Source organism: Oreochromis niloticus, linkage group LG5, assembly GCF_001858045.2.
Source record: "Oreochromis niloticus isolate F11D_XX linkage group LG5, O_niloticus_UMD_NMBU, whole genome shotgun sequence".
NCBI lineage: Eukaryota > Metazoa > Chordata > Actinopteri > Cichliformes > Cichlidae > Oreochromis > Oreochromis niloticus.
The window spans coordinates 17,351,412-17,373,845 of record NC_031970.2 but is presented as its reverse complement, the minus strand read 5'-3'; the positions used below and the strand labels follow the sequence as shown (position 1 = coordinate 17,373,845).

The following is a 22,434-nucleotide window of genomic DNA, read 5'->3' as shown; positions in this document are numbered from 1 at the left end:
AACAGTGCAGACAGTCTGCTCTCACCACTCTGTTCTGCTGAAACAAACTGAACCTTTTCCTCCCTTCTTTGGGGAACTTCCCAGCCCCCAAACCCCACTTTGGGAACCCCGGAACCAGACCCTCCAGTCTGATGCCCGTCTTTCTCCCTCTTAAGTGGGTGGTCCAGGGAGCTTTTAGGGGCGGGGTCCGCTGTTTCAACCCTCCTACCCTCGTTCTTTCTTGAAACATGCTTTAATAGAGAAAGTATGCAATGCATACAGCTCTGCTACAACCCCCCACTATACTGCATCTGGGGTATTCGTGACTGGACGTCTGGGGGGATCACACACATTTCCGATTAGGAGGAGGGAGGGAGAGAGAGAGAGAGAGAGAGAAAGAGCGAGGGAGCGAGAGAGAGAGAGAGAGATTACCCTTTCATTCCAGCCAATGAGACGGTCGATACACTAAGATTTTCATAGTTGTGCAGGAGGACAAAGTGAAGTGAGTGTGTGTGAACTTCCAGGTAAAACTGCAAACCAACTTAAGGTAAGTCGAACCGCCTCTGCTCCCTCTGTTATTTGGCGCTGGCTGCATGGGCAGGATTGCTCAGCCAGAACATGGAGCCTATAGCCTAAATGTATGTTCTGCTTTTGAAAGCAGAGGTTTTGCACCTGTGTTGCTTGCCTTTGTCCTTGGCAAAGTTTTTTTTTTCCTCCTTCTTCCTCCAGCTCTTTCTAGCACACGGTTCATCCACTTTGGCGAACCTGTTATCGGTCCAAAAACCCAAACACATTAGAGATCGATTGCGCAAGTGATGGAAGCAGGGGGATGTTGTTTGGTCAGCGTCGACTTTACGCTTTAAAACACTGCTGGCCTGTTGCTCGACTGTTGTTTTGGCGTTTGCATGTGCCAGTTACCCAACTGAAGTCGACGCTTTGAGCTCACGGGTTCGCTTCAGGAGCGCCTCGCGCACCTTGGTAAACGCTGTAAAAGAATGTGTTTTTATGGTTGCAATTGCCGCCCATATGCAAAAAGTACATTCAGTCCCGTACTTGACTGCCAAACGCGGACTAGTTGAGCGGACGGTCTGCTGCTGCACGAGAAGTGCACGTCGCCTGTTGAGTTGTTTGGAAACGAGTTTTAAAAGCGACGAAACGACGTCGTGCGTCTCGTTTGGCTTTAAATCGTTTCAAGCGAGGACGTATTTCTCAAATTACTCCGACTTCCTGCTTCGGTGCGGCCGTTTTTGATAGGCTGTGTTGGCAATTAGTGTTTGGCACATTCCTCGCAGAGCTGCCCGTTGTGGTAAGCGACCACCTTGGGACATTACCAAAAGTCAGTTTTAAGTGGTTATTTATTGTTTGTTCCACCCATGGAAATAAATCCATCACGTTTACAAATGGTTCGACCAGTGATCAAAGTGGAATATACAGTGTTTACAGTACCAGTGCTATTAATCAGGCCCGTGATGGGCTGCAACTAGAGCTGAAACAAGTCAGTCGACAAAATAATTGACCAATTGATTTTTTTTTAAATTTATTTATTTAAATTTATTTATTTATTTATTACAAAGACTTAACTGGCAATTGTTGTGAAAATCGATTTAACGTGCAAAGTAGTTCTTTCTAGTTTTCATGCAGAAATGCAAACGTTATAGCCACCTGAATGTTGGTCAGACAGTCCAAGCGACACGAAGACGTCCTGAAGGGCTGCAGGAGCTGTGAAGGCCATTTCTCGCCATTTTATTGAGTAGACAGTTAATCAGCTGCACAGGCCTATTTAGAGATTACAGATTTACTTTGTAAATCCACCTTTTTCTTGGGCCTATAAAATGTCCAAAGTGACCAAACCAAATATATTCACCTAAACCTTACACATTACTATAAGCAATTAAACGACTATTACATTATCCAAATAGCTGTAGCTTTATTTCCCAGTTTTGCACTACAGGCTGCAAACTGTAAATTTACTAGTAGTTTCAGTTCTTTTTATTAAATTTTTGCATGTGGCGTCTTTCATTTCTTGCAAATCATTGTCTGAGTTGCACAAGTTTTACATTAAAAATGTCGCATCACCACACGTACAACATGCAACGCCTAGCAGAGGTCAGATGGAAGTGGGTAGTGTAGTACAGTAGATGCAGATTTTGGATGGTAGATTGAGTTGTGAATATCTGTGCTACTTTTAGTCTCTGCACACCACTCTCATGTTTCCTTGCATTTGCCAGACCCCTGTCTGTGTTCCGATGAACCTGGTGCCAAGGCTTATGTATAAGCAGTTCCCACGCTTGCTCTTGGAAAAGAGTCCTGTGTGATCCTGAATTATCCTGTTAATGATGCCATTAAGCACTGATTGGAACTCATTGTGGTAATTGTGCAAAAAGAAAATTATTTGAAGTGGTATAATAGAGCTGATTATGCTAAATTTGTCAGAGACGATTGCTGCACTGCATTCAAAACTAGTCATTTTTTCCACGTTCCTTTGCTCACATCTCCAGCTCCTGATACTCAACTCTGCTCCTCTTTAAGCCCTCGAGGCCGCTGCTCCAGGCTTTGATGCCCACACAGTTTGAAGCAGGTGGACAGACGCAGGCATGAGTAACAGTGGGACCAAAGAGCCATCTCCTCAGCCAAGCACTGCCCAGTCACCTCCTGAGCCTCAGCGTAGGGGCAGAGGTCGACCAAGGAAACAGCAGCAGGTAGGACTCCATTCATTAAGCGATGAATGTGATGAGCTTTGCCTTACTGAGCCGATGGCGTGTTTACATCTACTAGATCCACATCTAATGTTTCTCCACAGGAGCCCGTTGGACCACCAACTCCAAAGCGGCCAAGAGGACGACCAAAAGGCAGCAAGAACAAAGGCCCCAAAACTGCACTGAAGGTTGAAACTGATCAGAGTATAACTTTATCACAATCAATTTGTTTCAAATAACCAAACATTACATAATTGAAATTGGCGTAATAAGAAAGCTGAAATAGATGCAGATGCTTAGGGTTTAGTGGCAGTGTCTGCACTTTTTAAAAAATAATTCTTTGCAATCTTAGTGGGCTTAACTTTGCAATGTACCTGTGTTAGTGAGGTTTTTTTTGTGTGTGATACAATTTAATTCAATTATACTTTTGTGGCTACAAAGCAGCCATCATAAGGGCAAATATGAGGTTGCACAACAAAGACAGAAAGAAAGACAAGCTCAAGTTAAATCACTGCAGGTTTTATGCCTCATGCGTTATTATTCTGACAAATAAAATATTGTCTTGTCAGGAACAACGATTGCATTCCATAAGTGGTGGGAAGTATCAGAGTGGATGGACTTGTTTACACCACCTTAAAACATTCTTCAATACAACAATTTCTTTTGAGCTTTAAAGACTTATTTTACTGTAAAAATCAGCAATTTTCTGGCGATAGACTCGTGAATTATTTGATTAGTCTTTTCACGTATAAACCAACCAATATTCATCGTTTTGCTGCTTGTAAAATTAGACATAAATTTGTGTGCATATAAAAAAATCGGGTTTTACTGTAAAATAAAGTGTAAAATAAAGAAAACTTGCTGTAGAAGGTGTGACCTCATCATCATAGATCCACAGCTTGTAGTGGATCAACTATTTGGCTAATCATACAAAAATATGCTAAAAAATATAATTTGAAATTTTTCTGTTTTGTCAGGAGACATCAGACTCACAAGAATTGTTTTTATTCTTCATCACTAGCTCTGAGGGGGAAGTGTTATTGTCAGGCAACTGAGCTTGTTAAACTTGTTACAACATGGCAGAGAGAGGTATTTCATGTATAAGCCTGCAATTAGACATGGCAAATCACACAAATCCATCCTTTGTGTTTTCAACCTGATCATTTCCCAGAAGAGACGGATTTTAAAGAAAAGAACTCCACGAATATTAATTTAAACGTTCCTCTTTAATTGTTTAAAATCATTTTACATGGTTGTGATAGGCCAAGTAAACTTTGCACATGCTGATGCCTGTGAAAACTTTAATTTGGCATATTGTTCATCTGTGCAGGCATTGCACATGCATACATCTCCTACCCCTTGCATTTTTTTGCACTAAATTCTGAAGTTTTGTTTCAACTGTTGACTTTACCAACAGGAGTTGTACAAGCCCCATCAAAGTATTCACTGAAATGTTTCTTCAATTAAGGAAATGGTGCCACACCTGAGAGGGGTGTTCCCCCCCCTTGACCTACAGGAAACTGTATCTCGCAAATAAATATGGCTGGATTGAAGATTGAAAAACTACAATACTCTAAAGAAAACCACAGGATTTGTGTTTTCAACCGTTTTTCTCTTCCTCTGCAGAAAGTAGAACCCATTGGAGAGAAGCGACCACGTGGGCGACCAAGGAAATGGGTATGAAGCAATCACTGACATTCATGGAGTTAATTGTAAATGTATGTCCAAAGCCTCCAAGGTGTCTGTGTATGCTGGAGCTGAGCAGTCCTTGAGGGCCCGTTTTCCTTCATGTTTAATTAATTCTGCTGCCTCTCTTTTCACAGCCCCAGAAAGTAGTGCTAGAAGTAACTGAAGAACAGCAGGTGAGGAAAACGAAATCTTTAAAGGGCAGTAGGGTGGTCCGGTTTTGTTTTGATGTAGCACTTTGAGACGCAGGTTCCCACAACTGACACGCTGTTGTTGTTGTGAAAGGGCCGTGGTTTGAATAATGGAATTAGGGCCTGTGTTTAAGATACGCTTGAGACAACTTCACAAAATAAAGTAAACCACTTAACATTCACAGCCGTGTTCCCCACTATATCAAATTTATGGCTTAACAAACTTAGCAGTGGCTTTGCGGCGGAATCCTTAAAACATTTACAATCATCAAATCATTGAAGTCTCTTGCAGTGTAATCTGTATTGTTACAAGTCACTTTCACAGTTTGTGACTGTGGTGGAATGTGAGCCCTGCTTCAGTTGGGCAGAAATCTCATTTTGTGTCACACGTTTACCTTTTGACTAATGTCAGTTACATTTATGTTGCCAGACCTGCAGTGCTGATTTGCATAGCTTATCTTATTTATTAATATCAAAAGTTCATCATCAAAGAAAAAGTACATTCAAAAGTCCCCTGTACTCTTTAGTGAGCTGCAACTAAAACAACACGCTATAATCTGGCCTGCAAACTCTATAGGGTGAGTAAAAAACCAAACAAAAACATTAACAGTTGCACAAGCAGTGTATGCACTGTACATTTTTATAACCAGTCTACTCACAGGTATTGATAAAAACCTAAAACAAAGAGCAAAATACAAAAAATAATGTCTAACATGAAGTTTTAAAATGTTGAATCTGCTTGAAACTAGTAGGTAAAGTTTTCTAGGAAGTTGCACCAACTAGTGATGAATATTTATAATACATATATTTTCTACTAAATGTTATTTGCCCCCTTTAAGATAGTTAATCTAGTATACTCAGTAGCTTACAAACTCAAGTCCCTAAAATGACATGGTGTTGACATGTCCTCCATGAAGCTGCAGATACTGTTTTTTAAGCTGCTTTTAGTCCTGGTAGGATTTACTGATAGCAATAAAAGTGAGATAGAGAGAGAGACATGATGGAAACACAGCCGCTAATCTACCAGGATCCGCAGGTTATATAAAATTAGGCTTAGTGATGTGCAGCCTGTTGACTTTAAACTGGTCGTGGCACAGAATCCCATCCTCTGGCTTTGTCATTTTCACAATAAAGTCCTTTATGCTATATGTATACACTCAGCTGCCACTTTGTGGGCTACACTTAATGCATTAAGTGTCACCATAACGCTCATGGTCCATATTGTGAAAAGTGTCCAGTTAATTCCTGATAAATTTGCAGTACTGTTGATCTGTATTGGAGTATTGGTAAAGTAGTGACATCAGTGAAAGAAGAGAAATGCCTCTTAGTGTCAATACAAAGCCTTTCCTTATATTTTTCTATATCTGTTAATGGAAGAACATCCCAAATAATTCCATCTTCTGAAAAGTGTCCCAAAATCTAACAGTTGTAAAAGGGAAAGACTTTCAAGAAGCGAAACTGCCTTTTTTCTCGTGTACTGAAGCACATTGTCTTTAATTAATCCTTTTCACTCCCCTGCACGTTGCGTATCTGCTCTTTTTAAATATATGGATTTCACTTTGCGCAATACTATTTCAGTTCAGTACTCCTAGGACTTGTGTATGTTACAACCTTCTTAGGCCTTGGCACATTTTTACTATAATGCAACTATAAAACCACTTAAAAACTCATTACCTTAGCACATTTGATAGCAAAGCCGTGAATGCACATGCTTCTTGTGCTTCATGTACACTGACTTCATGAGGATATGCCAAATTCTTGAAAATTCACAGATGCCGTTGCTAAATTCCCCAGATAAACCGCCAGAAACATCATCTTGTGACACCAAGTGCTTCTCTGTAACTTTGGTTCGTTTAGCCATCTTTTTTTTTCTTCTTCTTCTTCTTCTTCTTCTTTTTTTTTTAAAATTTCAAATGAAATTGCACAACAGTTCTCACCGAAGCGGGGCAGTTCTCTTGATGCCCCTCGTTTGTCTTATCGCATCCTCTCCACTAAGCAGTTTGTCAAAGGGGTTGAGATGCTTTAAGAACTGAAACCGTTGAGACAGACTCCATTTCTCAGACGCACACACATGAAGGGGAAGAATGAGTCAATATAGTGAGGGGAAACCTGCTCTAACTGTTCTCTTCCCCTGTCTTTTTGGTTTCCTGATGTAACCGTCATCTTCCTCACATTTCTGGGTCTGACAGCTGGAACCTGCTTCCTCGCACGCAATCGCTCCATGAGATTTTAACAGTCATTCTTGTATTCTCGTGCGTTTTCTAGTATTGATTCATGTGCTTGAGCATCATGAGTCAGTAGACCAAAAGAGATAACAACAAAGTGAAAAGTGTTTTGGGTTTTTTTTTTTTCGGTGTCCTGCTGTTCCAGGGCGCTTCAGAAGAGGCTGAGGAGGGTCCCTCGTCATCTCAGGCGGCAGCACAGGAGGAAGGGGAGTAGATAGGGCACCTCTCTACCTACCTCAAGGTTTGGCCTCAGACAAACAGGGGTAAAATCTGACTCCTATCTGTGATGGGGATTCAGGAACACACAGACACACACACACACACACACACTCAAAAGTAATTGCAGTCAGTAATTTCTTCTCCTGATGTGATACCCTGGATTTGTTATCGATTTTTAAGAGTTTTGGATTTTTGGTAAGCAAACTGCGTTTTAACATTGGAGTTTTTGATCTTTCAATAAGGTTTATTGAAAAGGAGTAGTTCCACTTTTTGGGAAATGCACTTATTCTCTTTTACTGAGACATCCCATTTTCGCAAATAAATATGCAGTTCCTACCTGCAGCATCTCTAAAGCTTGCACACAAATATTGTCTCATTTCTGAAATCAAAAAATGTAAAAGCAGTTTTTGTGGTCGTTTTAGACGTGCCTGCTTCTCGTGTGACTTTAAGCAATAAAGGAAAAACAAAAAAGGTGCATTTCCCATAAAAATTGAACTATTCCTACAAGTATGCCAGCTTTCCTGAGCCCCTTAGTGTGCATGGGTGCGTGTGAGCACGTGTGTGCGGCGGTTGCATGGAGAGGGGACTGGGCTGCAGGCTGAAATGAGAATGAGAAAAACAAAGGAACCAAACTGAATCGTTTTTATTGAAACATGTTTCTAAATCAAATGTCACGAACCCTCGTATGAAACATCGTTAAAATATAGACACAGTGCGCTGAAGTCATTATGAAAGTTGTGTGAAAGGTTTAAACTGAAAATGAAATATCAAATTATTTGAGGGGCAGGGCAGGGGCTCCTTCCAAAAAAAAAAAAGAAGATTAAATTGGATCCAAAAAAGTGACATTCAGGGTTTTTTGTTTTTTTTCTTTAATCCAGCAGCTGATTTGAGAGAAAATGTTTGAATATTTCATTTAGAAAAGAGAAACCCTTCACACATCATTTAGTCAACAAGGATGTTGACATGTCATTTTTTTTTTTTTGCCACACTCAGGATTTCACTATTAACAGTGCTTTTACACCATATTGAAACCTCAGGTACAAAACTATTCAGGAACATGTTGTCTACTCAGAAATAATTATGGTGCTGTGTTTGTTGTGCATTTCTGATCTGTATTTGACATTACCAGTATGCCTTGACACAAAGACCTCATTTAAACCTCAGTTACCTTCAGTTTCTTAATCTCTCATTCTACCTCAGTAACACAAAAAGATCTCCTGCAAAGTAATCCTTCGCTCTCTCAACAGTGATATACACAATTACTGTACACACACACACACAAACACACACAGGTTTTTGTGCAGATATACAGTACGATTACACACGAGGTTTTCAGGCCTGCAGGCCGACACGTGGAAGCAGATGTTACACTCCAGTTGAGGAGTACAAATAAAAGCATCAGTATAATTTCTTTTTTTTTTCCTTTTTTTAAACTGTATTTGATATAAACTGAAGTGAGATTTTGTTTGCTCTCCTGGGAAATAAAATGCAGCCAATAGTTTACAACAACCTGATGAAATACTTGCTTTTTAGGGTGCAGTTCCTCATGAAATACTTGTTTTTGTTTTTGGGGTGGGGTGGGGATTGTTATTCTTTTCTCATTTTTATTCTATCATGTATTTTCTGATTCTTACACTGTAAATTGTATGTGTGACACTCTTAATACATGGCAGCAAATAACCACAAAGTGCTGAAATACATAAGCGTTATGGCTAACTTTAGGCACCGGCCATACCAGACCGACTAAGGCTATAACAACAAAACACCTCGTTGTACTGAAGGTATTGGGAGTGCGTTTTATGGTCTATCGGTTAAACAAGTTTAACTTTTTTTAGTTTCATAGAGAGGAAGAGCGTCGTATCTCGTTGCAAATTTTACAGTCTTCCTTTAAAGGATCGTTTCACTTACCTCTAAAAGCATGCAGCTACACAGCTACAGTATGTACACCTCAATGCAACAAAGCGCATGGGATTTATTTTGTGGTGCTTAATGAACTTTTTCCATTGAAGCTACTTTCTACTTAAGAATATGTTGACAAAGTGGTTTAAGACTTGTCCACACTAACATACTGTGGTAACTCCCAGTCTGTAAGAACTCTATAAATAAAACTCAGTTCATCTCCATTGTATTAGGATGCATTCAGAAATCTTTAAAAAAAGAAATGGGAGATTTTCAAATAGAAACATTCATTCTGAACTAGCTGCATGCCAACAGAAAAAGTGAATGTAGTATTTTTCACCATGAATACAGTACTGTGCAAAAGTCACCATCATTTCTATATTTTGTATACAAGGAGCCAGATTTTCTTGTAATGTTTTTTAGGTGGTCTTGAGCAATAGTTCTCCAGGTTTTCTGAAGGTCTTTCAAAGGTTTTCTTTGGATATTGGCTACTTTCTCACTCACTTTCAGTCCAGTCTTTGTAGCTGACCATTAATATAGAAATGTTTTTGTTTGTTAAACCACTAAATGCTGTGCTATGAATCATTCACGCATAAAAAAAGGCACCTAACTCAAGGGATGAACAGTGCTGTGTCTACACATAACAGACAACTTGACAAAGAACCAATTATAAGTTCTTTTTAAGTATCTTTGGGCACTTAAAAAGAACATAGACTTTAGTTGAATCTACAAAATAAAACAGGCAAATAGTAGTTTTGCTCCAACAAGGTGACTCATAAAGAGCTACTAGAAAGAAAATCCAGCAAAGCCCTGATTCAGGACCTGAAGGGTATGCATGACCCTTCAGCTGATTTATCTGCTGTTCAAGCCTCATCAGAAATGGTTTTCTGCCATTCTTAAGGCAGAAATGAGGAGAAAAGGATGAGGTGTGCCAAATTACACAAAAACTGGACCAAAAATCAGTAGCAATGGGGCTTATGGATTGATAAATACAAATTTGAAGTTTTGGGTACAAATCACACAAAGGAACACTATCAGTCATGGATTGGCCTCCTCAGAGCCCAGACCTCAACGTTATTGAAGCAGTGTGGGATCATCTTGACAGAGAACAGAACAAAAGAAGAGCTTTGAGTATCCTTCAAGAAGCTTGGAGAACTATTCCTGAAGACTACTTAAAGAAATTACAAAAAGTTTGCCTAAGAGAGTTCAGGCTGTGTTAAAGAATAAAGGTGGTCATACCAAATATTGAGCTTTTTTTCTTTAGAAACTGTATTTCCATGTGTCTGAATGTTTCAATAAGTTGCTGCACCTATTTCCCAATTTCCTAGCAAAATTTAAATAAATGAGTGGCTCACGACTTTTGCACAGCACTGTATGTCTCTGGCACCAGACAGTAATGCAGGGAAATGAAATTTACAAAAAAAATGTAATTGAACATTAAAGGTATTTCATATATATATATATATATATGTGTGTGTGTGTTCGTAGATAGTAAATCTGGTTTCTATCATGAATCAACATAAGTAGCCACATATATATATAGAATAATCTGGAGAGCTCAGGATGTCTTTTTCCTCATGGAGATGTTTCTCATACAAATGACTGAATCCTTTATGTCTAAAACATCAGAGGTTAAGAAATTTCCTGCCTCCGTGTAGTTTAAAAAATGTTTTTGAGAAGTTGTTTTGTGAACATTTATTCAAATTAGATATCACTTACAAGTTGCTAATTACTGCACATTACTTGAATATCACCATTATTTACTGTATATATGTTTCTTCCACGTAAAATGTACTTATATTATCACTGATATGTTGTATTTCAGTCATTTCATGTATTTCAGCATTGTTGACAAAATTGCAGCCGGATTTAGATATTGATTCAGTGTTCATCTGCATTGACTTTAATTTTGTTTTTTGTTTTCTGGGTTGTTTTTTTTTTTTTGACTATGCTCCCTGGACTACCTCTGAAAACAGACACGCCTGGGTCATCTCTGGGGGAAACTCTTGGTTAAATATGTCTAATAGTTCCCATTAGACCTGCAGGTCATGTGGATCATGAAATTTTGAAGTAACTGTCAAACTAGTACTGTCGTAGTCCACATCACTCATCTCACTACATTCATATGATCATAAGTGAATGGAAGTCAGCCTTAAAGGGTGCCTTTTAATTTAACTACAGCTGAGTCAATGTGTGTTATTTTACAAGAGCTGTCTAGATATTTACTCTCTAAATGGGGACAATGTTTTGTGATTTTACTGATAGTTATATAGTTACATACAGTACTTGATCCATTTTCAACTCTTGAAAAGGTTGAAGTGTAACTTGAGAAATCATCTTTTTATGCCTTACTCTTAACACCATTTTGTAGTTATGTTATGTGTTGATGTGTCCTCATCCACTTCCTTAATAGAACTCACAAACCTGTGATATATATTTTGTTTTGATTCTTTACCTTGTGATTTGTGTTACTCTACGTCTGCGCATCACTTATCAATAAAATATCACCTATCAACTCCTTTGTTCTAGATTTGTACAACAAGAACATTTCGTTAGAAATCGGTTTAAATAACTTTAATGAAAACACACGCAGAGAAACAATCCATAAATGCTCACAAAAGAATAAACCGACTGGGGAGAAACACTTTACTTAAGGATGGAAACACATCCAGCTTTGAAGCTTGTCAGAAATGTAGGACCACAAAATCACTAGAACACAGATATACACTTCTCTCTTATGAAACATAGAAGTAGATACTGAAGCTCAGAAGAACTTCCCTGACAAGCTACCAAATATTTTAACAGCAATGACATGACATGATTTTTTTTTCCTTAAAAAAAGTGCATCCCACTTCATTTGTGCGCCATATGATAACAGTGCAAGATCATACGTGATGCTTCCCGTTGCCCTTCCCTATCATACATGCAACCGCTGCCGTTCCACGCACGGTGACGATAACCTTCATGAGAGCTCTAGTTGCTCCGCCACACAGTCTGGTTTCCCTTTATAGAGGCCAGCAAACCTCACAAACTGATTTTATCCAATGGAAGAAAGCTGTTAAGCGTTGAGAGCTTTGGCTACATCTGTGAAGACAAGACGACTGGGCCTTTGTGTTGTCCCTTGGGAGCTTGTAAGAGTCTGCAGGAAAGCGGTAGCAGGAAGCAGGAAAGCAAAAACCGTTACATTAAGATCATGTGATGACACAAGCTTTATAGTGTCATTAGTAATAAAAGAAAGAAGGACAGAAGGAAACTATACAATAGCTAAATTATTCTTTTCCCAGTAATGTTTTGCTACTTTTAGGACAATAAGAGCACCTACACAGACTTAGCATTTTAGGTTTAAACTGATTCATTACTGAAACTAGAAGATTTGTACCAGAGGCCACAGACCACAGATAATGTAAATCATAAAATCCAGAATTATGAAAATACCAGCATGCATTGTAAAACCGATTGATGCTGTTATGCTGGTTGTTTTACACAGCCAAAATAAAGTTTTGATAAAAATATTAAGGTTTAGAAGCCATTTTTAGGCTTTCAAATGCATTTAATGCACAACATCAACAAGGACACAGTGGGATAGATTTAGTCGACACGTATGAGATACATCTGAAAACTCTGAAAATGTGTTTGCTTCATGTGGCCCCTGGGGTAGTTTATGGTAAGTATATAGTTGAAAGAGTGTGAAGGAAAGCATGTGAAAGGTAATATGAATGTAGGTTCAAAGGAAAAGGCAGTGCGATGTAGCACTGTTTGTCCTATGTCTATGAATTTAGGGTTGTAGTTTTATTTGAGATACAGATACAAAGACAGCATGAAAGAATAAGGGTAGTGAGGAAAGAAATGGAGAAATGGTTGAAATGACACACAGGCGATACTTTACCATTTTTTGCCTTTTACAACTATGCCATTGTCAAAACTTCAAAGGAATTAAAGAAAATAAAGAATTATGACAACGAAAACACTTAATAGGGAAGCAACCTCAAGAAAAACATGCAAAAAATCTGCACTGAAATCTTCAGATCATACATAAAAATAAACACAAACAGTAAAAAAGAAAAACTGCTACTTGGAAAAACTGTCAGTCCTACCTTGGCGTTGGGCCCTGTGATGCTGCCTTCCCGGCCGTGATCCAGTAGTTCCTGTTCCAGCAGGTCATCTTGTTCTTCAGCCGGATCGAAGTTGTACATGGGCATGAGCTGGTGTCTCAATTTCTCCAACCTGTATGATGACAGGTTAAAGATGAGTAAGAGGGGAAAAGGCTGTGAAATTAACATAATAATCATGTTGAACACATACTGAGCCAAATTTCTCTGTGTGATCCTAGTGGTACTAATTTGAGCAAATGATTTGCTTTTTTCAGGAATGATTATGCACTAGGGCTCAATGCAAGCTTAAACCAGTGAAATACCTAATAAAGATATGTTTTAGTTGAGTTAGTGGTGCATATTTTGGCACAGTGAACTTTGATTATTTTCTTTTTGTAAAGACTCAAAACAGATGGTAATCCAGCCTTGCTTGGTTGTGGCAACTTACCGCTTCCGTTTCCTGATATACAGCATCTGGAATGGAGAAGCAAAGATATGACGGAGAAAGTCAAATAACTTTTATGTTTTATACTGTGTGAAATGGTTTTGAAGAGACCATGTTAAAATGATTCCTTACTATTGCCACTGCTAAGCCAATGACTGTGATGATGCCAAAGGGTACGAGCAACATTCCCATGCCTGAGCTCTCAATCACGACTTCTGGCAACGTGGTGGCATTCAAATTGGTCTCATTTGTCGTTATAGTCACAGTCATTAACGTTCTTGAGGTGATATTGTCTCTGCTTCCAGGACTTGTCGAGAGGAAGGGAATTGTGGAGGTTGTGGGGGTTGTGGCAGTTGTTGAGAAAAAACTTGTAGTTGTCCTAGTTCCATTTGCAGCCATGGTCGAGTGTAGCTGTTTCAACCGGAGTGTGGATCTTCACTATTTGTGTAGATGCTGTTATACTGCTTAGCCTCTAGCGTGTGTCATGATCAGCAAAAGTGTCTTCGTGCTGGTCCGACGTCTCCTGAGGCATTGACGCATCGTTTTTTTTGGCCATAAGATCTGTAAAATAAAACCTAACACATGAAGGAGAAGCTGACAACTATTTTGCTACAATGAATCTGTACAAGGTTTCATGTGATAAAATGAATTGAATGAACTATAACCATATTTATGAAAATGCTTACATCCTATTTTCTTATTGCTTTTGTGCACTTGTGATTTAAGTAAATCTTTACAAAAAAAAAAGCAAAGAATTAAACATTTCACTTTTGGAACCCTCACCCTCATATTTACTCAAACCGTGGTGATTGTGCCAGTGGGTTGTGGTAGGTGTTTTGGGCAGGATGTGGGTCGTAAACGCACAGAAGGAAATCGGTATGCAGAAAAAAAAAGCTTCATGAATTTCAGAGGAATGGTAAGCGTTCAAACTTCAATATGCACTGTGAGGAAATGTGTTGGCAGCGTATTCTAACGTCAAAATCAACTTACATCCACCCACACACACGCACACACTCACACAGGTTCCATAAATATCCTCTGCATCCAAGACTTGGTACATGTGCCTTCCACTATGCACATCCCATGAGAGTGCAAAGCAGTTTTTCCTTAAGATTTACATTATATGAGGAGTGCTAAAAGACGAACATGCTTTCCATTTTGTTATGTGGTGACACAGAAAGGCATAGACATATGATCCATTCCTCCCTCCTCATCCTGTCTGCTTGTGCTCTTAATGAGGAACATGTGCAACTGAAGCCAACCAATGAAAAACAAAGACTGGATTCAGTCATTGCTCTTGTCCAGTTAGCAATTCCTGCACTCCACAAAGACGGAGCATGCACCATTTTACACGGTCTTTGTGAGGATGATTGTATGATTGTATTACCATGTGTTACGGATGCGTGTTAATTTTAGTTAACGTGTAGTGGATCTCAGCTGTCCTGCACTAACAGCTGAGCTATTAATCCTGCCACCAGGACCAGCTCTTACTCATGTGTCCTCTCAGATTAGAGATCCATACGTACCTTAACATACAACATGCATGCTCAGAGGTGACCTGGGGCAGCTAAAGACAGAGAATTTTCACTGTAAGAGGCAACATTTGCTCCAGTATTTGCCCCTCCTCCTCCTCCTCTTCTGCTTCCCCCTTTAGCAATGCAGGTATGGCACAGGCTGTTTACATTGACAAAACAGCCATTTTCTCTGAAGATGGTTTCCACACGTCAAAGAAACCCTACCCTGGTAACCCCCAAGATCTTCCTTTCCAGTTCTTCGATTGCCTCCTAGGATCTACTCCCGTCGTCTTGCCCTTTCTTGTATTTCACACAGCAGAGGTTGCTCTGGGGATGCTGCAAACAGAGATCAGTGCGGCAAGCTCCCTCCCCCTTCACCCTGCAATTGGTCTAATGGCTTCAAGATGATGAATGTGGTTGGCTCCCTCAGCTGTCTGTTTGGCTTTGCAAGGATGAGAATGGGATTTAATGGCACTGCACACCAGATGCTGTCAGACCCATGTGAATGACTGCATCCGGGTGGCAGGTCTGAGGAAATTAACCCTGTGATGTCTTCTGTCCAAACCTCAATGACCCGAATTCCCCCAGGAACACATGAACAGAAGAAGAAACCAGCAAAGAATTCGGCATTAAAATTTTGTTTCACTGGTAAGGATTTGTACAGTTGCACAAAAATCCCCACACAGATAAATGACTGAACAGATTTTATTTTCCTTTTTTTTTGTGTGTCGATTCTAAGCAAATCTGTAGATTCTTCAAGTCATTTTGAACAAGTTTCCAGTCATCGTTGCCACGAATTCTGAAAAAATAAAAACAAAATCATTATTATTCGTTTCAACCTTTTTGGTATGTGACACTGTGGGTATAATAGTACAATTCTTATACATTACTACCCTGCATAACATATCTTACTAAATTTGTTCAGAGATTTTTTTTTAATAGACAACAATATTTTACAAGTTAAAATGCTTTCTGTAGTCAGTTACAGTCACTGGTTTAATAATACAATTAGGTTGATTAGTAATTTCTGCCTATCTGTGTTGTCTAAGCTTTTATGCCAAGACCTCTATTCCCAGTCACCTTCTCCAGCTCCTCTAAGGCAAGACCCAAGGCAAGCCATCTGAGAGGCTTAATCTCTTCAGCAGGACCCAGATCTGTCTCGGGATCTCCTCTTAGTTGGATATGCCTAAAATACCTCACCGAGGAAGCACCCAAGGGACCCTAGTCAGATCCCAAAACTAAATAAGCTGGATCCTTTTAATTGTGGACTGTTAGGAGTTCCGAACCCTTCATGAATTACTGCTCCTAACTCAATGTCTAATAGACCCGGCAGCGACCCTTCAGAGGAAGCTCATTTGTAGATTTAGATAAAATGTGTAAAAACAATAATGACTTGATACACTGAACATTTTCTGATTGATTTGAACAAAATAAAATTAATCACAAACATCAAGATGATAAAATATAAAAGAGAATGCATATAACATGCCTTCATAATCAATCGTCTCCATCTCTATCTGCCTCCATCGATATTAAACATGAAAAAAAACCCTGAAAATATTAAAGACAAATTCAAATTAACACTAAGGGAAACTACGATGGCGTATTAGGGCGACGTTAAGAAAATTATAAATTATTGTCCAATTTGAGAAAGAAGTTGAAATGTGGAGATTAAAGTCGTTGTTTTCAAGTCAAACAACTGCCATGGCTGATAGTGAAACAACTTGATGAGCTGTCTTATTGTGTCTTGTGATGCAACACAACTGGATGGGAGTGTGACCATCGACATCCTTGCATCTGTCCATTTCCTGTCATTTTATTTTGCAAACCCGACCAACTCATTCAAATTTGTGTTTTTTTTCCTTCTGACCAGAAGCGGCTTTCTGCGCCATCTCTTCAATGGTGTTATACTTCTCACTACACTGTGTTTATGTGCTGAAAGAGAAATAATTTATTTTTTACTAAAACTGATCCTGAAGTATGATTTCACTAGCTCGTCTGCACAGGTCATTTTGTAGAGCGTATAGCAGCCGTGGCAGTTGTTTGACTTGACACGACAACTTCAATCTCCACGTTTTGACTTTTTTCCTCACAGTCTTTTATGCTCAAAATGAACAATGTTTTTATTCATAATGTGGCCCTAACACTCCTGTGTAGAAAACAGTCTGATTAGCATATCCATGCTTACTGTGTTTTTTGCTGAATATGTTATAGCTTGATTTGAATCAGGGAACTTTTTGTGCTGTGTAAGAGTGGAAAAGTATGATGTCTTTGTTCTCTCTTGCCCTCTTTATCAAATACTCTAAAAGCAGCTCTGTGTTCAGAATCCTGGTTCTTCGTTCTTTCATGGTATAGAACCACGAGACCCAGAAAGCTTTCACAGTTAAATACTCTTTTTCCTGAAACATTGCAAAAATAATACATTTTAATCTGCTCCGTATGTGATTTTTATGGTGCTTTGCATATATATAAAAAATCAATACATTTACGTGTATAGGGGCTACATATAGACTTTATCATAATTACACAGTACATAATAACTACAGTTAAAGAAGATCCTCTCCAAGCAATATATCTCCTTTAAAGGGATGTATTCTTCAGATATAGATCAAAATTGTTGGTGTGTCTCAGCTTGCATTGGTTCAGACAGAAAACAGGGGAGGGAGGTGTAAAGAGAGCAGGGAAGACAATAGGAAATCGGAAACAGGAAAGGAAATTGCAATATTTCCTCCAGTTCTTCAGATGAAATGACACATAACATAACTAACACAGTTTTGCTAAGTTAAAGTGAAATGAAAACTATACTTCAGAATAAGTTAAATCCCAGGAATGCAGTGTTTCAGTGCATCACAGGTCATATAATGGTTAATTCATTATATCATTCATTTCACAAATGCAAGAAACTATTAAATCACAATAGGAACAACTGAGGAACAATGAGCATTTCATTTCTACAAAAAATAATAATTTTTAAAAATATATATTTTTAATACAAATAAATGTATAATTTAATAGTTTAAATGTCTGACTCTGTGTGTGTGTGTGTGTGTATTTTCGGTTGCTTGGGAGATTCGGCAATGCAAATAATCATAAAACCACTAGACACTTCTCAGATTACACACTGTAAAACAATGCCACCTAGTGATTTACAGAGAAACCTGCAGTAAGACTGCAGCATACTTAATGTTTTTAAATGCATTTTGGAATATTATTGTTCTCTGGGAAAGCTGCTTTATGAATCCTTAATCGATTAAGATGTGTATTAAAATTCTGGACCCGAATAGCCACAAAGGATAATACCAAAAATATCTTAAGATTAATTTATCAGATCAACATCCAACAAACATCAATTTCATATCAGCACTTTTCCTAAGGTGAATAAGCCACATTATCGTTACAGGTTTTTACTTCTCTGGTTTGGGCTGATTTTAAAAAGATAACGCTTATATTAATGTGCACATTAACGTGCAGCGGATGTAGAAAAAGACATTTCTAATGTATGTAAATAGAACCAGTTTACGTGCAACGCAGTATAATAAAGCATAACAACTGCAACAACTTGTTTAAAGCTCAATCAGCAGGCAACAGAAGTAGAACCTTAAAAAGTTCTATGTCCACTTGCTAGATAGATACAGTCCAGTGCAAAAGTCTTGAGCCATGCCATGCCAAGCATGTTTTGCTAGGAAAATAGTGAATAGGTGCAGTGATTTATTGAAACATGTTCAAACATAAATTGAAATTTAGCATATAAGGCAAAAACGGTGTTTGTACATTTGAAAGCCAATATTTGGTATGACCACCTTTATTCTTCCACACAGCCTGAACTCTCATTGCAAGTTACAAGTTTTCTTGTAATTTCTTTAAGAAGTCTTCAAAAAATGTTTTCCACGCTTCTTGGAGGACATTAAAAGCTCTTTTTTAGAACAAATTATGCATTTTTAAGAAGGGCTGCTAGTAACAAAGTGCCCAAAGATACAAATCATAATTGATTCTTTGGTTCTTTGCTAAGTTGTCTGTTACTAAGTTGTCTGGTTCACCTCTTGAGTTTGGTGCCTTTTTAATGCTTGAATGATTTGTATGTTGAGGTGAAGTGGTTTAACAAAAAAATTCCTATGAAAATGGTCAGGGGCAAGAACTGGGCTGAAAATGAGTGAAAAAGCAGCCAATGGCCAAAGAAAATACTTGCTATTGTTCAGTCTAAGATCACTTATATAGAGAATATATGGAGAAATTATGGGTAGCTCAAGAACTCTGCACAGTAAGATAGAGTATTTTTTTCCATAGCAAGGAATTTTGCAGGTATCTTTTTTGTCCACATCTTTGGCCATCTGAATGAGCTCGCTCTTGGTAGGATTGATTCCAGTTAAACTCATCATCCTCTCTTTTTTGATCTGTTCTTGTGATAACTTGCTGACCTGGAAGGAAATGAAAATGGGGAAACTGTTTAAGAAGTTGCAGTTTTATGCTGCTAACAATATTTTTTAGGGGATTGTTAATCATGATGTAAAACCTCTGAATTCAAATTCGTCATTTTAATTAGATATTATTCAAAATAATAACTATTAATAGTTAAATTTTAAGATAGGATACTCACCAATTTTTCAGGATTATATAGAAACGAGTCAGTGCAAGTACTGTGTGTACCGAAAACACTTAATGCACAATAAGAGGATGTCTTAGCCTCATCATTTCTAAACGTTTAATGCTCTTTCCCCAGAGTTTAGAAAAGCCTGCCAGAAGACCATTTATGGCACTTAGAGGATGGACTTGCTAATCACCCATGAGGAATAATTTGATACTGATCTCACCCATCAAATGCAACACAGCTACACCGGAAAATAACTAGTTTGTATAGCTTTAAATTCGTTAAATATCAGTATTTTTAGAGAAAGTAACAGCAAAATATTGTAAACAATCAGATGCATTTTTGCGTGACCTCAGTGTCACATGACGACACAGTTATGGGAACTGCAATTAGCTTAGTGTGGCCCATTAGCAGGTGTTTGCACAGCCCCCCGGTGACTTTTATGAAAGCTGACATCCAAATAAGGGGGCACTCAACTGCAAGATGTTATTTCCAATATTGCAATGGGAACATTAAGAATTTCACATTTGTTAGCTGAGTGAACAAGCTGTGTATCGCTGTTCACTGCATTCTTCCTGTGAGCTAATTCACTGCAGAGTGCAAATTTAAAAGGACACAACATGGAAATCAAAATTAAAAGTTATGTGAAGCTATTAGCATTTAATATGTAGATTAGATAATAGGCAACGAGATAATAATTAATTTTTTTTTTTAAACATTACTACCAGCTGTCAGGTGAATTTCATGAGCTGAATTTACCAGGTCCCTGTCCTTCTAGTTAAGCAATACATGACTAATCCATTGTGACATTTGCAAATAAAAAAAATATGACCGGGAGAATTCACATACATTGAATTCTAACTTACACAGCAATGTGGGAATACTTTTCTTTCTGCATCTGCATGTTGAAATCAAATTACTGCTTTCATTCATGATCAAAATGTAATATTAAAATGACACTGACAAGCCATAAAGAAGATGGTCATGATAATCCAAATGTTATGCCATTTGTTTTTATTCCACAGGGTCACTCAGAGGTATGGTACTAAAGAGATTCTATGTATTCTTCATTTTGCTGATGGCAAAGATTATAGTAGATAAATCCTGTTGTAAAATGTGAGTCCAACAGAAATAAAGAGGGAAAGGTAAACACAGTGGCTTTTGACATGCTGTAAATTAAGAAGAGATTTGTCAAACATATTTTCAATGTTACCGATTCACATCTTGCCTTTATATTTTTGTATATATATGTGGGCCATCAGTACCAATAATCAATTCAAGGTTTTCAAGGTTTAAGTTATGCAGGGTAGTAATGGATGATGAATGGATGATGCGAGAAGGAAATGAATGTAGGAAGATCACGTCTTATGTCATCTGAGCCTACTTTGAGCTCCAGATGGTATCTTGAAAATGGAGAGAAGGGAGAGTAGTCTGATTGAAAGAGGAAGGATGGACGAGATGCAGCGAGGGGTTAGATAATGAACGGATGTGGTGACGGGTATGAATAAGATGGAATTTGTGAGGCAAGTGAGACAAAGAGGTTGGTAGTCACTAACTAGGTAGCCAAGAAATTTGCCTGACAGGTGATTACATGTGGAACTTTAGTTAACGTCTTTACTACATTTACTCAACCAAATCCATTGCATTTCTTTTTGTATGACATTCCTGAGCTACTTATTTTTTCTGGTATGGATTAATTGAAGTTGGATTCTTATATTCCAGTTTGTCTAGTATGTATTTCTTACATGAACCGGGTCCACTTAGGATTTTTTACAAGTGTATTTGTTTGTCAGATGACTGCTTAATATGACTTAATTAAATATCAAAAGCGCTCATGCCACCAAAATAGCTTTGATCTGTCAGGTCATGACACGGGACCTCTGGGGTTGTCCTGTGGTATCTGGCACTGTGAAGTCAGTGGGGGATCCTTTGGGTCCTGTGGATTGTGGGGTGGGACTTTTGCAGATAAGGTTTTTTTCATGCCATCTCACAAATGCACTATAGCTCACATGGGTAAAATAATGCCCGAGGGCAGGGATCAGCCCTGAACCATCTCAATCTAACCCCCAATGTCCTAAGAGGAAAAACAAAACAAATGCCAGTGAAATCAGAGCGTAATCATTGATGAAGGAATATCGAGGTGAATGACTGGGTCCACACAACTATTTAATTTTAATTCAGTGCTGTGTTTTCTTATTTTTAAATCAGTGACCTATGCAGTAGTACATATCATACAACTGGCAAGATGTAGGCTAATTTAAAATTTATATAACAACGTTTTCATTTGGATTTTTTAAGCCCGTGTGGACCTCTGGAAAAAAATCTTACCTACCCCCTACTCTACCAGTTAGGGATTCATGGAATGTTGAGGCAGGGTCAAGTAGCAGCTATGTCATTGTGTGTCTTTGCCATGGGTGTGTGTACTCACTCTGCAAGAGCATTTTGGCTGCTGGTGCAATCAAAGTAGCATTGATATATATGCTCACCAACAAGATTTTCCAGCAGAAAATTGCATTGCATCGCTGCATACGTTTAAAAAGTAATCATTACCTCAGTTTTTTCCCCAGTCGCTTTCTTATTTTGAATCATAAACTTTGACCTTAAGTGCAATAACTGAGGCTTCCAGTTCTTTAGATGTTGTAATGGGTTCTTTGTGACCTCCTGGATGAGTCGTCAGCGCACTCTTGGAGTAATTTTGACAGATCGGCCATTCATGGGAAGGTTCACCTCTGTTCTACGTTTTCTTAATTTGTGGATAATGGCTCTCACCGTGGTTGACTGGAGTCTGAAAACCTTGGAAATGGATTTGTAACGCAGAATAATAGATCTGAGTGACTTTATCATCTATTCTTGGGTTGCTTTTGAGACCTTTTAGCTTGCTATTTAATTACTTGATGTCTTGAT

The 22,434-nt window shown here is 38.4% G+C and overlaps 2 protein-coding genes across 9 annotated transcripts; one reads left to right on the top strand and one right to left on the bottom strand.

Moving 5' to 3' along the window:
• Positions 1 to 207: 207 nt before the first annotated feature.
• Positions 208 to 9,741, top strand: si:ch211-161c3.6 (high mobility group protein HMGI-C). 4 transcript variants are annotated; one of them, XM_005453493.4, is made up of 6 exons: positions 208 to 526; positions 2,478 to 2,678; positions 2,780 to 2,863; positions 4,302 to 4,352; positions 4,499 to 4,537; positions 6,923 to 9,741. In XM_005453493.4, exons 2-6 carry the CDS (start codon positions 2,574 to 2,576, stop codon positions 6,989 to 6,991), a joined length of 348 nt encoding a protein of 115 aa, XP_005453550.1. In that variant the 5' UTR covers positions 208 to 526; positions 2,478 to 2,573; the 3' UTR covers positions 6,992 to 9,741. The 4 variants fall into 4 exon arrangements, with proteins under 4 accessions (XP_005453550.1, XP_005453551.1, XP_019214786.1 ...); XM_005453494.4 differs by having other exon boundaries at positions 209 to 526; positions 2,509 to 2,678; XM_019359241.2 differs by lacking the exon at positions 208 to 526 and adding an exon at positions 605 to 957 and having other exon boundaries at positions 2,509 to 2,678.
• Positions 9,742 to 10,788: 1,047 nt separating this feature from the next.
• On the bottom strand, positions 10,789 to 15,350 carry lg5h3orf18 (linkage group 5 C3orf18 homolog). Of its 5 annotated transcripts, none has more exons than XM_025907227.1 (5): positions 14,958 to 15,350; positions 13,564 to 14,006; positions 13,435 to 13,460; positions 12,990 to 13,119; positions 10,789 to 12,817 (listed from the first exon to the last, which is right to left on the bottom strand). In XM_025907227.1, the coding sequence occupies exons 2-5, from the start codon at positions 13,828 to 13,830 to the stop codon at positions 12,812 to 12,814; spliced, it is 429 nt and encodes a 142-aa protein (XP_025763012.1). In that variant the 5' UTR covers positions 13,831 to 14,006; positions 14,958 to 15,350; the 3' UTR covers positions 10,789 to 12,811. The 5 variants fall into 5 exon arrangements, with proteins under 5 accessions (XP_025763012.1, XP_013128750.1, XP_005453553.1 ...); XM_013273296.3 differs by having other exon boundaries at positions 10,789 to 12,034; positions 14,958 to 15,336; XM_005453496.4 differs by having other exon boundaries at positions 11,898 to 12,034; positions 13,564 to 13,992; positions 14,958 to 15,339.
• Positions 15,351 to 22,434: the final 7,084 nt, after the last annotated feature.